This window comes from Cynoglossus semilaevis, chromosome 15 (genome assembly GCF_000523025.1).
Source record: "Cynoglossus semilaevis isolate Cse_v1.0 chromosome 15, Cse_v1.0, whole genome shotgun sequence".
NCBI classification, from domain to species: Eukaryota; Metazoa; Chordata; class Actinopteri; order Pleuronectiformes; family Cynoglossidae; genus Cynoglossus; species Cynoglossus semilaevis.
In genome coordinates this window covers 1,415,212-1,435,184 of record NC_024321.1, presented here as the reverse complement: position 1 = coordinate 1,435,184, position 19,973 = coordinate 1,415,212, and the positions used below count along the sequence as shown (strand labels likewise).

General features: G+C 38.4%; 2 protein-coding genes across 5 annotated transcripts in view; both read right to left on the bottom strand.

Moving 5' to 3' along the window:
- The window catches only part of cfap96 (cilia and flagella associated protein 96), an 11,621-nt gene extending 7,375 nt beyond the window's left edge, over positions 1–4,246 (bottom strand). For both annotated transcript variants that reach the window (XM_025062940.1, XM_025062942.1), the window contains exon 1: positions 927–4,246. The gene's annotated coding sequence lies outside the window, so the exon portion shown is untranslated. The remainder of the gene's footprint in view (positions 1–926) is intronic.
- Positions 4,247–6,246: 2,000 nt separating this feature from the next.
- zdhhc9 (zDHHC palmitoyltransferase 9) lies at positions 6,247–18,995 on the bottom strand. 3 transcript variants are annotated; one of them, XM_025062936.1, is made up of 10 exons: positions 18,860–18,995; positions 18,011–18,496; positions 13,265–13,425; positions 12,510–12,668; positions 10,656–10,793; positions 9,559–9,607; positions 9,104–9,206; positions 8,040–8,143; positions 7,037–7,166; positions 6,247–6,740 (listed from the first exon to the last, which is right to left on the bottom strand). In XM_025062936.1, exons 2-10 carry the CDS (start codon positions 18,172–18,174, stop codon positions 6,540–6,542), a joined length of 1,209 nt encoding a protein of 402 aa, XP_024918704.1. In that variant the 5' UTR covers positions 18,175–18,496; positions 18,860–18,995; the 3' UTR covers positions 6,247–6,539. The 3 variants fall into 3 exon arrangements, 2 of the variants coding, with proteins under 2 accessions (XP_024918704.1, XP_024918705.1); XM_025062937.1 differs by lacking the exons at positions 18,011–18,496; positions 18,860–18,995 and adding an exon at positions 17,600–17,909; XR_003051886.1 differs by lacking the exon at positions 18,860–18,995 and having other exon boundaries at positions 6,599–6,740; positions 6,823–7,166; positions 18,011–18,584.
- Positions 18,996–19,973: the final 978 nt, after the last annotated feature.

The window sequence follows — 19,973 nt, the reverse complement described above, 5'->3', positions numbered from 1 at the left end:
ATATTAATACTGCTATGCATAAATATTATTATACATATTTATATATAAATAGATGAAAATATAAATATTATTACTGAATAGTACAATAAATCAATAACAACGTTTAACAAAACATAGTATACTATTAGAATGCCATAAAAGGCCAAGTCATATATTATATTTTATAAAGAGTTTGTTAAATTGAAAAAAAAATTCATTTTAGTCAACTATATAAAAATACATTTCAACTAAACTAAAAAAAATAAAAGTTTTATGGACTAAATTGTAGTGTTGGGATGACTGACTCTTTTTACTGACTCGGATCTTTTACACTGAACAGTAAATAGATCGAATCTTACAGCAGGTGGCGCCCTCTTGTGGGCGTTGTAAAGAAACACTATATTCTCAAACTAGGTTCTCAAACACTATATACTGAAGGCAACATTGTTATAATACACAAAATGCCACAAGCACAAAATACACTCCTTCAAGGCCAAAAACACCACTCAACAGAGGAGGTGGGCTGAGACACACCCTATCACCCACAAGATATGTTACTTGACATGGTCTATGGATGTACTGTACTTTTGCACTAACAAATATATTGATCATTTTATCAGGAAGTCCTTATACAACCTGTTTATTGATATGGAATATGAAAGTACTTTACTTAAGGTTGTGAACATGGCAGGGAAGTTCCTCACTGTAATTGACCCAATGGGAAATGGGGATGCCTACAATAGGAATTTGCTACCACTCTGAATAGAGTCAGAAGCACGTATTTATAGCGATTTCATGTCTATAGTAATTTGCTACCGCTCTAAATAGAGTCAGAAGCACGTATTTATTGAGATTTGATGTGTATAATTATGTTCTACCACCCTGAACACAAATTTCAGATATGGCTATAAATTTACGCTACGGGTAGGAAAAAAACTTCAGATTACCGGCCCCGGATAAGCGGACGATGATGGATGGATGGATGATGTCCAGGTATCTTGCCTTTGTAATTGTGTCTAATGAATCTTTATACAACAATTTCGTCTGCTTTCCCTTTGGCGATTTAATATTCTTTTCTGCAGTTGTCATTATTTTATTTCGATTTTTTACGTCTATCTATTCGCGCCTATTGCCACACAAAATGGCAAACGGCGCGATGCATCATGGGTAATAACGATTATCGGGAAAACCATTTATAGTAAATTTGACTCCAGAGGTGTCAGTGCGTCACCAGCCATGAAACTCACCGCACGTCAATGAATGTCACACAACCAAATGTAAAAAAAAAAAGAAAAAAGAAGGACTTAAGACAGGGCATCTTACTGGGAGGCGATAGAACAACTGATTATTGTGTTATCTTCATTAGCAAGAGCTACGAAAGTAACGTACGGAGAGCTACATGTGTCGGTGTACTTCCTGTTAATGTCATGACGTCATAAAAAACCTCTTGACTTGAGTTAACTCTATTCTTTTAGTCGACGTATATATTATACGTCGTATTTATGTAGACTAATCTAAATGAATATATGTAAAAGTATAAATGTGTCTGTGAATATATGTAATTATATATAGTGTGTACAAAAAAGTCCCACCAGGTGGTGCTCTAATGCTGTTAACAACAGGTTCAATGCTCATAAAACATGTTAAACAGAATTTAATAGTTTTGTAAACAATGCAGTTTTCCATTACAGTGTTAAATACACAGTTAAATGTGTGTTTATTTTATATTTTAGTACATAGTCTTTAAGTTTAACTTAAAATATCAGCAGATACATTGACGATACTGTTGAAAATGCACTTCTAATAACGTAAGTAACTTGTAATTAAACTAAGTTACGTTTAAAATTAAGCAACCCCTCAAGAAGCTTTTTAAAGGAGTATTCAGCAATCAGATTACTTTTTCAAGGTAACAAACGGCGAAACTGATCATGAATCATAATTAATCCACAACTGGGATTAATCTGACGTTAAAGAAATGTCATCAATTGAAAACAACAATAAACCAATATTATTTTTATTTATTGCACACAATAATCATGTAAAAAGAAGTTAATTAAATTAAATACATTTAATCACAGTGTTGAAACTGAAGATGAATAAATAAGAGATACGTACATACACATCAATCACAATACTGTGGAAAGGAGGAACTGGACCACTCACTTCTCACACACACACACACACACACACACACACACACTACTGGAATGATAATTCAACGATAATGATAATTCAATGATAATGATATTTTTCATTGATTTCCGTTGACAGAGAAGATTTGCGCTGTTGGTTTAAAGCTGACCTCGGAGGATTTAGGCTTTATTTCGACAGACACAGAAGCACATTTTCGGCATCGTCAAACTTTAAGGTGTTTTTCTCCACTTGTGGAGACAACACCATAAAAACAGACAGGAAATCTAATGATCATTTTCCACCTTTTTTCTTTTTCAACTGAATAATGTTTTTTTTTTTAACTCTGTTGACAAATAATAACAAAAGAAAATCTGCAGAAAAGAATGACATTAATGGTGCTTTCCCTTTTCAGTCTAAAAATGGATGTTAAATAAAGAATTGTATAGGTGCGAGGTTCCCTGAATCTCAAAATGCCCCCCCCCCCCCCCCCCCCCCTCTCCCTACTCGATTGACTGTTTTTCACAAGACAAAGAGACAAATCCTTAAGGACAAACAGCAAAGAAGATCAATTTAACACTAGGATTTCTGTACATTTACAAACACTGACTCTGTCCTTCATGAATACAATTTTTGTTACAAATACCCATCAATAAATAAAGAGAGGGTTGAGGGGGGAGGAGAGTTCGAGAGGGAGTAAGGGGAGAAGAAGAAATGGAACAAGGTGGATGGAGACGAAAAGGACATGAGGAGGAAAAGAAGCACCAGTAAGAAGAGAATATGAGATCGAGCCAGAGAGGAGGAGGAGATCAGGAGGAAGGGGCGGGGGGTGGGGTGGCATATGGACAGAAAATGAATCAGTTTTCCATTTGCACTAAGTTTGCTACTAATAACGCTCAGTCCATCAGTCGCTCCTATGAATCCATTTAACATATAAGGCCAAAAAAAGCAACACAAATATAAAAATTAAAAAAATATATTAACCATAAATACCAAAGTATGGTCGACATATAAAAAGAATGAAAATAAAATAGCAATCAATGGCACAAAACAATATCTCACTAAAAAAAGAAAAGGCAAATGTATTGCCGCATTACAATATATTGGATATAAATACTGAATTGTCACAATGAATTGATGAGTTTTATGAAAATGAAAAGGTTAAGCCAGAAATATACATACTTGTTTGCACAAACGCTCTCCGTAACCATGCATCAAATAATATTTGAAACGCTGCAACTGCACAAGGCCCATTAGATAAAAACCAAAAGTAAAATCAATAAAAACTTCAGGCCATTAAACGGCAAATAAAAAATAAAAAAATAAAATAAAAAAAACTGCATCCATTAGTCAGTTTTCATTTAAGACTCTGTCTTCTCCATAAATTCCGAGACTTTGAAATTCCATACAATTCCAGCTTAGTGTATATGCAAGAGAAAAAAGTCAGCATTCGGAAATATACTTGTATTATACAATTATATATAATATATATATATATATATAGTCAGTTCCCACATATTCTAATAAAGAATCAATCTGAATGTGAGAAACATTTACCAACTTGATATTGACACATTTGTGTGTCAATAGATCGTTTGTACATACACTGTATTTATCTGCACTCAGAGAACGGTTGGATTTAAATATTTAGATGTTCAGTTCATTTCATGTTTTAGAATTTTCTGTTGTTTAATCTTGATTCATTTCTTCTTGGGTTAAAAAGAATGGAAGAAGACTTTCCCAGGATGTGATAATCACATAAGTACCGTAATTTCCGGACTATTGAGCGCACTGGAATATAAGCCGCACCCACTAAATTCAAAAAGAAATAATTAAAACATATGCATATGGCGCACTTCTCTATAAACCGCAGGTGTAAACGTTATAACATCAGATATCTACACAGATTTTTTTTCATTTTTAATTAAATAAATGCTTTTCTCAGAAGCTCTTTCCTGCTTCGGCGCCCTCAACTGTAGTTGGAATACACAGGGGAGACTTAGTGCTCTGCTACAGGGCCGAAGCTAACATTAGCTCCGGGGCTAACTCCCTTCACTTTGTGCTCGTCCGCAGCAGAGGTAAACAGAAACAGGGAAGTTGGGCTCTTTATTATCAGCCACCCTGAGCCAAACTGCTCTCAACTTTAGCTTCTCTATGGACACGACCATTCACAGACAGACATGCGCTACTAGTATAACACACAGAACTTCGTTAGCCCGTAAAAATCCATCAATTGGCCGCATCATTGTTTAAGCCGTAGGTTGCAAAGCGTGTGAAAAAAGTAGTTAGGGTTATAGTCCGGAAATTACGGTAATACAGCAAAAAAAAACCAGGTAGATTTTGGGGGAGTTTCTGTAGCAAGAACAAGGTAATAAGACCAGGAGCTGTGCTTTCACTACTGACACAAGCACCGAAACAGAACAGTAGCTGAACTGCGCTTTGTCCTTAAAACAGAAACAAAAAAACCAAAAAAAAAAACCAAAAAAAAAACACTGGATTGGAGGAAGTATGGGAAGGAAGAATTTGAAAAAGTTAATAACTATTCTAGAATTTTCTATAATATATCATAGTAATTTTTTTAAACTAATATTTCTAGGCCTTTACCAGACAGATAATGCAAACCTTAGAGGTCGGAAAAGAAAAAGAAATTAAATAAATTAAAAACATAGAGCATAAAAAGACAAGGAATTGATTAACATTCCTCAATCAACAGAAATGTAAATAAGCAGAACGGAAAACAACAGGTGTCAGTTCAGGTCTGTGGGTCCGATAATCGCCCACTCCCACATTTATTTTTTGGGGATCGTTTTCTTACTTTTCTTACTTTTACTCTGAACTATGTGGCGCTGTTTTTGGAACGGGTTGATGTTCGATGTTCTATGCGTTCTGTGCGATGTTCACTGAACTTTAATACAGCAGAAATACAGACAGAAATATTCGGAAGGAGACTTCAGGAACATCAGTGACGTCCTTCGTCCTCAGTGACATAATGTCTATACACACACACGCGAACACACACACGCACGCACGCACGCACGCAGTCTCCAGTAGTCTATGGTTTTGCATAGTGCATGTGACGTGCACAGAATCAACAAAAGTGAGCGAGACGTTTTTTTTTTTTTTCTTTTTCTGAGCTCCTTGTATAGGACTTTGAAAACACACCCGCAGGTGAAAAACAGGAAGTGACGGCAAGTTACGGGGAGGTTTTTTCCATTTACGCTGTGGGTTCGTTATCCCAGAGGCGCGACATTCTTTTCCTACTCCTACGTGTAGAGGAGAACGAGGAGCTCTAAAAACAAACTCCTGTCACTCCCGATAAAGAGGAGAAAAAGGAGGAAAAAGTTGGAAGAGTGACATTCCTGTTGTGTCTGCTGAGGCAGAGGAGGCCCCACTGTCCTGCAGCTGCTGCTTAGGTGGCGAAGAGGAGGAAGAGGAGGAAGAGGAGGAAGTCAGTGTTGCTTCGGTGGGAACTGCAGCTTCCGTTAAATATGTCGGTAAATCGGTCTGTGAAAGAGTCAGAATCAGATTCCGTGCTCCTGACTGGAAAGTGACACACATTCCCGCAGCTCCAGGTAAGGAGAAAAAGAACAGCAACAGTCCAGAAGCTGTGGCTGCTCCATTGTTCCTTGTTTAAGTGTTGGAATATATAAATAAATGCGTGGTCTGAACCAGGGATAAGACATTGTTTGCTAATGTTCTGGCTCTAGACCACAAGAAAAGGAGGCTTCAAACACTCCTGGAGCTCCTGCTCATGACACCCAGGTGGCGCTACAACAAAAGAAACTTTGCTCTTCTGCTTGACTGTCGGAGTAAATGAGAAGCCTTTAAAAGTTCCTTCAGATTCCTCATCAGAATAAGTATGGCCCTCTCCATAACAGGGAAGAAGGAGGAGGACCAAAAAGAGGAGTCAAAACACTTTGGAGCAGGCAACACAGCAGGAGGAAGATGAAAGACAAGGAGATATATACCCGTATTTTCCGGAGTATAGGTCGCACCGGTGCCCTCTAGCGGCTGTCAGTGTAAAAAAAAAAAAAACGAACATGTGAAATTATATATTTTAATATATAAGTCACACCTGAGTATAAGTCGCAAACCCAGCCAAAGGATGAAAAAAAAAGTGTGACTTATAGTCCGGAAAATACGGTATATATATATATATGTATAAACATATCAGATATACATACTATAGGGAAAGGAGACGCAGAGAGAGAAAAGTCACACGCCTACAGCTCCTGGTGATGAGGAGGAGAAAGGAGAAAGACAAGAAGGAGAACCTCTGCTCCTGAGATTAAATACTGTGGTAAATGTTGACAAGGGACCTGGCCAGTAATTAGATATTTTGTTATCCAATGTCTGGTCGTGGAGGGGGCGGGGAGTGGAACAGCCAGAGTCAAGGGGTTTGATTTTATATACAGCATATCATCATGCAACTAATGGCTCTTCGCAACGGACGCTTCGGCATCAGTCTCAGGCGTAGCAAGGGGCGGGGTTTTCGCAGCAGAAGACTCCTCTGCCTGGCTGTGGGCGGGGCTCGTGTGCGCCGTGTCGGTGATGCTGGCTTTGAGATCGTCAGACGTGGGATTGTTACGGATTGGAGGAGGCCTAGGTTTGTGTAGACACAGGATGGCGCGCTGGGAGAAAGACAAAGAGGTGGAGATTGAATCACATATCATATTTTTTTCTGACCCACAAAAAAAATGAAATAATCAGTACTGTTCCGTCCAGGGGACAATTGTGCTGCGTGGACAGGTTTTGCGTTTCCTTCTTTGCTGTCGGACGGTGTCAGTTCATGACTGAGTGATGTACGAAACATCCCGTCGTTCGTTAATATCTTTCGTTCTGTTCCCTTTATTCCCTGCATGGGTCAGAGCTGCACAACACACATGAGTTAAATATTGTGATTAAGTCTTAGCACTGGACAGCATACCTTGGTTGAGGGTAGTGTTTTGCTGCTGTTGCTGCTGTCGGTGCTGCTGCTGCACGGTGACGCATCAGTGTCATTAGCGGAAAACTCCGAGACGGGCGATAACTGCATCAGTCCTCTTCTGTCCAACACACTGCAGACACAGACATATGATCAGTCAGAGAAACTGACCGACAGTTGATACAGAATTTAACAATAGCGTTGGAAAAAAGAAGTGAAACTCAAAATAAAGAAAAGACCATGGACTAGGGATGGCTCGATGCGATACTCGGGAACGAAATCGATGCGATAGTGGTTAAAATGTCAGAATCTAATATCGAAAAAAAGCTACTATAACTCGTCTGGTCCGATACTACTACAAAGATCATACCCTTATGTAAAAGAAGGCAGCAGGTGTAGTGGTGCAGGCTAGCTACATATGGAGCTGCCAAGTGACAGGGCGAACTGATTTTTTTTTTTTTATTACGCACTTTTTTTTATCCTTCGGCTAGGTTTGCAGCTGCGACTTATATATTAAAATATAAATTTCACACTGACAGCCACTAGAGGGCAGTCTAGGCTTGTGTACCAGTATCAGCTACAACTGCACCACTGAAAATTTACATGTTCATTATTTTTACACTGACAGTCGCTGGTTGGCTGGTCCGACTTATACTCGGAAGTGACTTATAGTCCAGAAAATATGGTAGTGACTGTGTATTTTTTTCAAAATGTATTTTAAAAAATACTGAATGAAAAATTGCTTGGAAGACAACCGAAGGTTTCAGATTCGTATAGGTATTGCAGTATCGGTATTGCAGTATCGGTATCTGACATGACACCACTGAAAATTTACATGTAAATTAGGCTAAAATATTCCCGCGGCATGCAGGGAGACAAATGAAGGTTTCAGATTGATATTGGTATTGCAGTATCGGTATCTGACATGAAAAACTTATATCGATCCTTCTACTAAAAATGAAGAGTAAATCAGCAGCCATGTTTGTGTTCAGTGTTAGGTCCAGACCTGGGGTAGGTGGGTCCACATAGAACCTCACAGCAGTTCTTTATCATGTTCTTGTGACTGTAGGGATTCTGAACTCGGTTCTTTCCGGACCAGGATCCTTTAATCTGAGGAGGAAAAAAAAAACAAGTGCAATCAAAAATGTTGGTCTGATTCTGAACATTAAAATGAATTCAGTTTAGAAATAAAAGCATCCAAATCAAATTCGCTGTTTTTCTAGCGTTAATGTGTATATTTGTAATCTTGACCAATCGGTATCATTGAGATTGTGTTACAACAGCCTTTTCTCTTTTCTTCTCCCTTGTGTGTGCACGTGCGTGTTTGAACTGCAGTAATGGATGTTTGGTCACCACACACACACACACGGCAGGCATGAATTCCAAATATTTACACAAGCATTGTATTAAATTTTCTTTACAGTCCACACAACCAGGTCTGAGTTGTTGATCTGAACATTCTGTATGTCACTGGTTCTGAATTATTTTATGTCATGCTCCCCCTAGGGGACAGAAATGTTTACAGGCCACTATATTGTACTTCTATTATATTACTATTTTTTTTATAGTATTATAAACATTGTTTGCATAATTTTAGCATTTGTCTTTTTTCTCTACAGATACATTTAAAGCTAACGTTAGCCTTCTTGTGGTTACAGATATCAATCCTTTAAAAAAATAATGCGAGTGACTTAGAGTATCTGGAATGTTGGATTAGATCTACCGTATTTTCCGGACTAAAAGTCGCACTTTTTTTCATCCTTTGACTGGGTTTGCCACTTATACTTAGGTGTGACTTATATATTAAAATCCACCAGAGGGCACTCTAGGCTTGTGTACCAGTATCTGCTACTCCTGTACCACTGAAAATGTATGTTTGTTTTCACACTGACAGCCGCTAGAGGGCACTCTAGCTGGCTGGTGCGACTGATACTCCGGAGAGACTTACAGTCTGGAAAATACGGTACTTAGATTTTGTAACTGACAAAGAATCTGCGAATGTGACTGAACTTAAATGTGAGAGACCGTGTGTGGACTGAGACTGAGGTGGGTGTGTGAATTAGAACTTACATCTTCGTTGGTGGTCTGGTTTAGAGAGATGAGGTACGTGTGGAAGCCTGTCAGACCCACCACTGACCACAGCGTGAAGAAACACACCAACACCTCCAGTACACTGTCCACCGGTTAAGGAAACAGTACCAGTAGTCCTTTTTCTACTATGCAATGATAAAAATATAAAATAAGACCGATGACAAACCGCTGTTTCTGAGCTGATCTAAATTGATAAAAGACTAGCGTGAAACAGTTCAGCCCCATGTCTCAGCAGCACTGACGGCGGTTATGCCTAAAGCAGAGACAAATGTTGATAATGATAACAGTCAGTGTCCTCACGTGACCTGCTGCTGTGGAAAACCTTTGATTCCAAATACTACAGTTAATAGTTTTAATTCTGATTAAAAGTATAGAGGACGTTTTGATATTTTCAATTTCGTTGCAGTGACGTTTGAACTTTATTAAAAGGATACGTTCCTGGAGTTTCTTTCAGAGTGTTTAGGAAACCGTTATCCACTGAACCTGTGAAACAGAAAAGAAGAAAATTTATTTATGAATCGTATTCAATTGAACTTCAAAAAAGGTGTGACATAGGGAGAAAGCTGAGCAGCATTTCCTTTAAAGCATATTTAAATGTCAAACATGTTTAAGGACATGTTTAAAGGTGGTTATTATATTAGCAAAAACCTTTCCTGGGGCGACCTTTTACATATTTGTAAACTAACAGTCAGAAATACTTCAGTCAGTCAACTGTTTATTTTGCCTTGTCAAATTTCGGAATGTCAAGAATGGACTTTGTTGCTTTAGATCGGGGTGTTAAACTCATTGTGGTACAGGTGCCAAACCAATACAATCATAACAAAATTACATATAATATTAATATATATAATAAGTATATTAAAAATAGTTTAATTTGATATAATTTGACAAAAAATGACTAGCATGAAGTGCTTTTTTTTCACTTTCTAAATTTATCAAGCAGGCCGGTTTTGGCCCACGGGCCGTATGTTTGCGGCCCCTGCTTTAGACTGTTCTTTCTGTTTCACCGCACATAAGATGTTAGCTTCTTTGAATGGTTCCATGACCAAGTGAAGTGTTAAAGTTGTTAAACGCCAGTATTTTTCTTGTGTTTTATTGGTGTAAAACAATTTAAAAAAATCACAAAATATTAATATTGGTATCAAAAATTGCCCAAAAACTAATATTACATCAAATCAAAAAATGTTAGAAAAATGTTAGCGTGCATCACTATTAATTTTTTGACCGCATTTTCTGTCCTTCATTTGATTCTGCAACTTTGACCTTGAAAGAAATTGCAACTGATTCTCTGACCAGTTTTAGTCTAATTTTATGGTTCTTCAGCTGATTCTCTTCTTTTTTTTTAAATGGTTCTTTGCCTTGTTCTCGGACTGATTCTCTGACCAATTCCTCCTGCAACTTTGACCTTGAAAGAAAATTAGAAAAAAACTCGGACTGATTCTCTGACCAATTCCTCCACTGATTCTTCGACCGTTTCTCTCCATGGTTCACTGAGTGACTCCTAGGACTGGCTCTTCTGACTGATACTCACGCATGACCACATGGACGATGTTGAAGGTGAAGATGTAGATGGTGAGCAGAGACAGCGACAAAGTGAACAGGTAGAAGTAACGGTAATTTCTCTTTCCAACACAGTTTCCAACCCATGGACAGTGATGATCAAAACGGTCTGTGTGCAAGAGAGAGAGAGAGAGAGAAAAACAACACTGTTAACGTAAAACAAATAAAAAACATCATCATGAACTGATTGGCGCATCGAAGTCTTTTTAAATGTTCACTCCAGCCCATTAACCGTGGTAAGACACCATAAAGTCTATTACCTGCTCCGCTGGTTCTTTAGACTATAATGACCTCTCAGTCAACCACACACTTTAATGACAAGTCATAAAACACATCTGGATTCACACAAAACACCACAAAAAACACTGAATACTGTATTGAAATGAACCAAAATAACATTTTGTTTTACTAAACATACGCACAAACATACGAGGAAGTAAACGGAACTTGGTCTGACTTCATGTTAAAGTGGTAAAAAAAAAAATTACTGTAAACGAATAAAGAGAAAACAGTGCAAATAAAAATAAATCAGATTCAGATTCATAATAATAAGTCATTAATTGATAATGTTTTGTTTTTTTTAGTTGTGCCGTTTCTCTGGGTTAAAATGAAATACCGTAATATCCGGACTATAAGCCGCTACTTTTTTCCACAAGCTTTGATCCCTGCGGCTCAAACGATGATGCGGCTAATTTATGGATTTTTTACAGGCTAATGAAGTTCATACAGCTAGCGACCAATGACCTTTCTGGTAGGTATATGTGTAAAATTGTTTTTTTTTTGTTTTTTTTAAATTTAGTGGGCGCAGCTTCTATTCAGGTGCGCTCAATAGTCCAGAAATTACGGTAAAACCCATTTCAGCTGCTGTTAATGAATTTTGTAAGACATTGATCTGCAGTCGAACGGAAGAGTGAGTGTTCGCCCGTGTGTGTGTGTGTGTGTGTGTGTGTGTGTGAAGACTGCTCGATATCAGTGATTTGACCAAAGAGTAAAGGCTCACAGAGAAAAACGAATGAGTCACTGAGAACACTGGTTCATCTGTGTGTGTCTCACACACACACACATACACAAACACGCAGGTGTAGGGTTTCTGGTATTTTGCGACGAAGCCAAGATAAGTTTGTGATAAGCACGGACCAAATACTTTTCAAGCCATGTTCACCAGGAGGGCGGGTTGTAAACGGGAGACTGTAGATGTAACGGTAGATGTTTCTGCGAGTGATTAGTATTTATTAAAGTTAGAAATAGTTTTTATAAATTATAACGTATCAGGTTAAGAAACTCAGCTCAGTCCCCCCCGGGGCCGTACAAAATAACTTGGCGGGCCGCATTTTTATCCTCCTAGATAAATAGGTGAGGGTTACATCAGTAAGGCCACCCGGCATAAAACTTGTACCAAAACAATTATGCGGACCACAATAATGACCTTCCTGATTGATTGGTCAAAAAAAAATTGTTGACTGGAAAATAAATAAAATTAATAAAAGACAAAATTGATGCCAATTTTGTCTTTTATAAATTTTATTTTTTATTTTTTTAACCCTGAGTTACAATGCAGACCACAGACTAAAAGCATAGACTTAATCAGATTTGGCGGTCATTATTAAGACTGCTAGTTTACAAAGCCTCGGGTCTTAAAGGCAGGATACAGGAAGCAGTCTATGGTGGTCTTGGATATTTAAAATACCACTACATTTCGTTTGTATTTTTGCTCTCGTCTTATTAATTTTGATCTCTAGCACCAACCATCTCCGTGTCACGGTTACTGTTCATATTGCAAAATCTGCGTCAGAAGGTCAGATCAGAAACGGAGTTCATTTCTCACCGACACAGTTGTCGCAGATGCTGCAGTGAGAAGCTCGAGGAGGTCTGAAGATCTTGCAGGTGTAGCAGTATTTCAGTTTGACAATCTGGTTGTTAATCTCGACATTCCTGATCCGGGGAGGAGGTCTTTGACCAGCCGGAACGTTTCCATTGGCTGCTTCTGTTTACACACAAGGGTGACGATAATTGAGTATTGGTGAACATTTGTACAAAAACCTCGTACAACTATGTACGCGTAAATACAATAATACGCATATAAATACACAGTGATATCCATGTGGGATATTAAGATGGCTCAGAATCTTGAAAGATGTGTGATATCGATGCTATGGCAATAAAATACAAATATGAAAATACTAGCAAAAAATTCATTAGACAGATTTAAATAAATTATGTTTAAAAAAAAAAACATAAAGAAAAAGCGGATTATTCTTAAATATTCTACTGTATCTAAACGGGCCAGATTGTGAGAACTTCACGGGCTGCGAGTGGTCCCCCAGCCAGATGTTTGAGACCACTGGCTGAGAAGAGGTTTGACATAAACTTCTAGCAAACAAAAAAAGTTGCTGCCAATGTTCCATCATTTGTTACTGCTCATGAGAGAAAACCAATATACATTGACAGACTAATTACTTTAAAATAAAGCTGGAGAACTGTTATGTTGAGTTTTACTTTTATATATGAGAAAATTGCTGAATGTAATTTTCTTTTTTCTTTTAATAAATTTTTGTCTGTAAAAGCGTCTAAGTTACTTACCAATTTCCATCTCAATGAAGGAAGCTTCTTCTGGCAGAGCTCTTGGCAGAACACCAGGGTCACTGAAGCTGGTCCTCAGCAACATGGCCAAGACGAAGAGGAAGAGAAGAGCAGCGAAGACCGGGATGGTTGGAGAGAGATGGACAGCCAGGTATGGACATCTGAGGTGGAGGGAAAAAAAAATGCCGTTATTGAAATTACGGTGATTATTTAGCCGCTACTTTTTTCACATTTCAATGATGCGGCTAAATTATGGATTTATGTTGGGTTTGTGCTGTCAGCTTGTGTACCCGTATCTGCTGTGTTTGTCATTTTCATACTGACAGCCGCTAGAGGGCACTCTAGGCTTCTGTGCCAGTATGTACTACTCCTGTACTACTGAAAATGTACATTCGTTATTTTCATACTGACAGCCACTAGAGGGCACTCTAGGCTTGTGTACCAGTGTCTGCTACTCCTGTACCACTGAAAATGTACACGTTCTTTATTTTCATACTAAGAGCCACTAGAGGGCACTCTAGCTGGCTGGTGAGACTTATACTTCTGAGCAACTTGGTTTTTTTTTCTTCATTATACATTTTTTGGCTGGTGAGACTTATACCCTGGAGCGACTTAAAGTCCGAAAAAAATACGGTACCATTCGGAAATGCAAACACGTGAACCAAAACCCCAACAAAGTCTTTTTGCACAATATGTTTGTTCCATTTACCGACACACATCCATTTTCCTTCTCTCACTTAAATCAATGTTTTTATTTATTATAATGTTTATGTGCATGCGAGAATGCTATACTTTCCGTGCACAAAAAGTGTGCGTTTACATTTTAGAAAAGTTACGAAGCTGAAGTTGAACAGACGCCAATCATTTACATGTAAAGATGATGATTCACCGTCGGCAAACATACCAGAGCTGGAACAACATACACACACACACACACACACATGTACACAACACACAAACACTCACACCTTTTGTTGAACTGGTCTGAGCAGTTCTTCCACAACAAAGCTATGTCTTTCTCTAATGGAAATTCAGAGCAGTCCTCAGATCAATACCAGTTTCCAGCAGCAGCAGCAGCAGCTGTGACAGTAGCAGCCACACAAAGCAGTACCACTGAAGTCAGACGTTTCTGTCGACTTCCCGTTGAAGATGTTGTTGTTGATTATTTTCACACACGCTATCACCGCATCTTTCCCCCAAGCGTACGCGTTTCTAATCCTGCCAGTGCCACAGATGATGATGATGATGACACGGAGGAGGAGGAGGAAAAAAAAGGGAAGGAAGGGCGCAGCTCCACGATGGAGCAGCAGAGAATCCTTTGGCTTCTGTCCATGATGGAGGCACTTTGCTCAGTCAGACAATGAAAAGCTTCTGACACAGCATTTCACTCAGTGTTCGGAGCTCAGTGGAAGTCAGTGACACGTGAATAAAAAAAAGATGTGGAAAAACGGAACTTAACATGGTTTGAATTTTAACTATAAACAATGGGAGATGCTGGGAGGGTGGGGGACACTTGCACACGCCGGACTCGCACATACAGTAGCTCATTGTGAAGATTGGGCCTGGTCAAATCAACAGATGTTTAATGGAGGTTTTTATACTATTTTCCCGAAAAAGACTCCGTCACAAAAAACAGAAAAGCAACGACACAGACAGATTCTACGACGTTCACCGTTTATCTGAAAATTCCATCTCTCGTCAACAACAACATTTTAGAACTCTCTCCTCTCAAACTTTTATCACTCCACCTTAACTGTCCCTCTTTGCATATTTCTAATTCTGTCCATACTGGTCACTCCCAGTGAAAAACCGACAGTGAAACAGGCGTGCAGGGTAATAACTCTACTGAAACAACAAACTTCTGCAGCTTGCTTTTCAATGACAACTGTCTGTGTTTATATATATATATATATATCGGAAAATAATGGACCCTGCTTTAAAGAAGTCTTTTGACTGATGTCCAAACAAGGATGTGGGTGTGAGGTATATTTAGGAATTTGGGGTTCCTAAGAAACCTGGAAACACAGATTGGAGACACTGGGAACATGGCGAAACTGTTTTCATACCCTAGATCAGGGGTGTCAAACACACGGCCCGAGGGCCAAAATCGGCCCGCTTGGCAGTTGATGAATAAAAAAAAAAAAAAAAAACCCTTTTTTTTTAGGGATTTTAAAAAAAAATCAATTTGTGCTGTGTCACAAAGAATTCACTTTCTTTCACTTTTGGACTGTTTTCATAGGGCTGGAAAATAATGGACTAAATACGAATATGTAATACATACAATATATATATAATACTATGTGTTTGCATGAAAACAAGGGTGGGAAAACATGGACTTTTTGACATTTATAGTTAATTATTATTGTGATTACACTGGTGATGATTCTACGGGTCCGGCCCACTTGATCGCTAATTAGGTGGACATTTATAGTTAATTATTATTATGATTACACTGGTGATGATTGTACTGGTCCGGCCCACTTGATCGCTAATTAGGTTGCATGTGGCTCGTGAACCAAAATGACTTTGACGCCCCTGCCCTAGATCGACTTTAACACAGTGGAAACAATGACCAAAACTAGCATGTGCTGGAAATGCAGCTTAAACCTTTGCCTTGATGAAAGTTCCTCTTTTTCCTTTTAGATTTCTTACATTGTTATTACCATAAATAAAAACGTTCCCTTTAGATTAAGGTGGTAGTCTGTGCAAAATCAAAAAAAAAAAAAAAGCAATAAAAAAAATTGAAATAACATTATTTTTCGCTGAGACAACAGTAAGAGACAACAGCCGTCGTTCGTGAAATCACTAAAGTGCAGGTGAGCAGACGTGGTTATTAAATATTAATTCGCTGTGGTCAATCATAAACCTCTTCTGTGTCAGCAGCTGCTAAACAGGAAGACAAAGTCCCGCTGATAAAGACGTGACTTTACAATTATGGACGCGAAAGTTCAAACACGGATACCAAAAAAAAAAAAAAAAGGTTCTTTCAAATAGATGCATAGATGGTTTAAACAATAATCTACAACTCTCAGAAATATTAGAAAATTTCTCATCACGAACCTTTAGTGTTTAAAATAATAATAATATATATATATGTGAATATATATATAATCCTTCTCCTACCTCAGTGGCCCCGACACTGTCTCGCTTACTGTCCCTTGCTTGTTTATTTTACCCATTTTATAACAATAATATAAAATGTTTTCCTAATTGTTTTTATTTTATATTATCAATATATTTGTTTATATCTATGTTTTTGATTTTTAGATGGGGGAAAAAAATAATAGTATATTTCTAGGGTGCTGGAACGGATCAATTGGTTTTTTAGTTATTTTTAAAGGGGGAAATTCGATCGAGAGACACGAGTGCTGTTGTAGAACCGACTAAACTCGTATCTTGGGGGTCCACTGTATCCTGCTATATTATCCTTTCTCTGTAAAAGCCACAGATCAGTGGCTCTCCTCGTGTGAAGGCGTGAGGATCTGCAGCTCAATAAGCCCCTCTGAATCCACCCCGATAAGGTTACTCGGCTGTGTGGTCGGTGACTCGGACGCTCTTTTGCCTGGCTGCGATTTCTCCTCGTGTATTCTGGTGTTTTTGTATCAATATACGCTGCTGTTCGTCCTATTTTTAACTTTTGCCGGTTGTTATTCCTACTTGTCAAGGGACTGCAGATACGGATGAACTCAATGCTACGATCTGGTAGGGTGTGTCAAATATAATGTGTCCCTGAAGAAGAAAGAAAGAAAGAAAGAAAAAATGAAAGAAAAGCAATGACTCTAGAACTCAGCTAGTGGGAAATATATGTTAAAACAAACAGATCTGGCAAGACAAACTGGGTCAGACAGTATTAACCAATTAAAATCGAGGGAGTTGTACAAACATAATTAAATGTAATGGAGTCTCAGAGTCTCTCTCTCTCTCTCTCTCTCTCCCTCTTGTGTACCTTCTTCCTTTTAATAATATATCTGTCCAGAGGAAATAATGAAGGGGAATGATTTCCAGTCTAGGTTGGGGTTTGAAGATGAGACACCGGACGCATATTTCACAAAACTGAGTGCCGCTGCTGAGCATCATGGGTCGACTGGAAATATGTAAATGTGTGTAAATAAGGGAGGTTATGCAAGAAAACCTATAACCTGGAAGTGCTAAAAAAAACAACATATACCTTTTTAACACATTGGTGTTAAATAATGGCTTAAAAATCTTTGCCTTTTGTCTTCAGAATATTCACTGAAAATACTCACATTCAAGGCTTGCTCATCGAGCAAAACCACGTATTAAAAGACACATTATTACATGTAATAAGACACACATACAGATTGTTTTTTTTACCTATTTTTGACGGTGCCTAGTGAGGAAGAATCGATGACAACGTAGCACCTTCACAACACTCTTTTGCTCACCACTTCCTGCCCATGATGAAAAATGTGAACTCTCACACCCTCGCCAGTCTGTTCCTCCACTCTAGCGTTCAAACATGGCGGCACAAGATGGCCTCCCCTGTGAAACGTACACCTTCTCTAGCTTATTCCATTCTAACACCGAAGCTATTTATTTATGGTAATAGATCGACTTTAAAAAAATGACAAACTGTACCCTTTTTCTAGTTGCTGCTCTTAAATTAAATTGTGAGGAGGAATCAGTTCTGGAAATTGTGTTTGGTCAAACTTTAAGAGAGCGATGGGATTCGTCAATGGACGGAATTCAAAAGACTAGAAGAAAGAAGAAAAGGAGATCACTTACTCAAAGGCAAAAAACAGGGCACAGGTGCCGACGATGAGGAACAGGGTCAAATAGAAGACGCCCTTCTGACGGGCCATCATCACCCGGCCATCACAGCAGAATGTGTTCTTTCCAGGGAGCTTCTCCCATTTACGAACTTTACGAGTGATCATCACTGCAGACATGGTGACCCGATTTTTTTTTTTTCTTCGTCCAGACCAGAATATTCCTTAATACGGACCGCAACTAGTCCACTATCCGGAGCAGTCCCAGGATGTTTGTACGATCAGTCTTTTGTCCAGACCAGACTAGACTGGACAGGTCCTCTTTTAAAACCAGTCCAGTCCTCCGTTCTGTCTCCTGTCTCCACAATAGACCATTTCACTGTGCTGGTTCCCTTACCAGTTCTTTATCCAGACCAGCTGGTCTTTTTAGGCCAGTTCTCACACTTGTATTCTGTGTTGTTCTCAGAGGGGTGTTGTTGTCAGACCATTTCTGGATCAAGGTCTGTTTTAGAAAAAAAAAAAAAAAAAAAGGTTGTAGATCAGTCTTGTTTTTGAACTTTACTCTAGCCACGCCAGTCGAGTCCCTTTTTGTCTGTTCCTGTTCTTGGTGGACGGCAGCCTCCCTGTTTCAAGGCCTGCTATTGGTCAAGACCAGTCTTGAGTTCTTCTGCAGTTGATATTCCGGTGTATAATTAGAAAAATTATAAGACCATGAAGAAGAAAAATCCGGATCAGAAATCCTGATCGGTCAGTCTTGCACACAAAAGGGAAAAATATGATTTGTTGCAATGATTTCCCGGGACTGGGCGGGGACTCGGGGACATTTTCATGTCCTTACAAAAATCACAATCACAGCAGGTTTTACCTGGCATATATTATCCCCGCAGCCGCGACTCCCTGTCCGCTCCCACTATGACCGTGTGTGCCAGAATGAAAAAGGAAAAATCAGGCGGAGAGGAAAAATCAGCAGCTGCAGTAGGAACTGCGGACCTGGACCAGCTCATCCGGATCAGACAAAAACGGGGTTTGGTGCGGCTCCACAAAGACCAAAACTGACCCTGTAAAATATTAAAAATAAAAATGATAATGGTGGTTATTCGGACTGACCTGCTTCTACTGCTACTGATGGTAATTATGATGAGGATGATGATAATGAGGTTTTCCAGCAGGACTTGTTCAGTCTAAGGAAACACGCCTTTATTCTTAAAGCGACAGGAACACCCAGAAACCACAACAAAGGAAATAGGATAATCGAAATGTATATGCAGATTTACAAAATAATAATATAGCGTTTTAATTTAAAATTGCTGTCATTGAAATAATAAAGTATCTATCTATCTGTCTATCTATCTATCTGTCTGACTATCTATATTTCTAGCTATCTATCTATCTAAATGAAAAATAAAAAATAGCAAAGTTATAACCTAACGTTAATGTAGCTTTATAACAATTCTAGAAGAAACCAAGGGCTAGGATTAAAAAAACCCGATCGAAGTCCCCAAAAATGCTGCTCTTTTTCGGCCCATAAAAAATAGAATACAAAAAAAACTGAATTTAGTTATTTATTCCGGCAAATAGAGTAAAAAGAAAGCCCAACATATATCTGTATTAGCAATATTTTATATTATGATGTGCGAAGTATGAGGATTTTTTTTACTAGATCGTATTTATGTTAGATTTTAACTATAACATGCCACTATTGCATTTGTCGCCATCTAGTGACATTAGTGCAAAATTGCCCTTTTGCGATATCGAGCATTTTAATGTAATATTTTGAAGGAAAGAAAAATCGAAATTCTTTGTTGATACTGAAATTTTAGTGTTAAGATTTTTTTTATTGTGTAACCACTAAAACTTTTGTTAAAGGTAGTATCAGCATAACAGAAAATAAAAATGTCCGTACGTTTAACAGTCCCATTAGAACCAATGCGGCTGCTGTGTTCCATGTAGATGCGTTGGTGGAATATAAATATCTACAA

What these genes read in the sequence shown, in the direction of transcription:
- zdhhc9 (XM_025062936.1), bottom strand. Translation starts at nt 18,174, where the DNA reads ATGTCTGCAGTGATGATCACTCGTAAAGTTCGTAAATGGGAGAAGCTC. An exon ending in CATCTGCGACAACTGTGTCG is followed by an intron (nt 10,794 to 12,509) that starts GTGAGAAATGAA and finishes TCTTGCACACAG; the next exon opens with ACCGTTTTGATCATCACTGT. An exon ending in CTGAAAGAAACTCCAGGAAC is followed by an intron (nt 9,207 to 9,558) that starts GTATCCTTTTAA and finishes ACCGGTGGACAG; the next exon opens with TGTACTGGAGGTGTTGGTGT.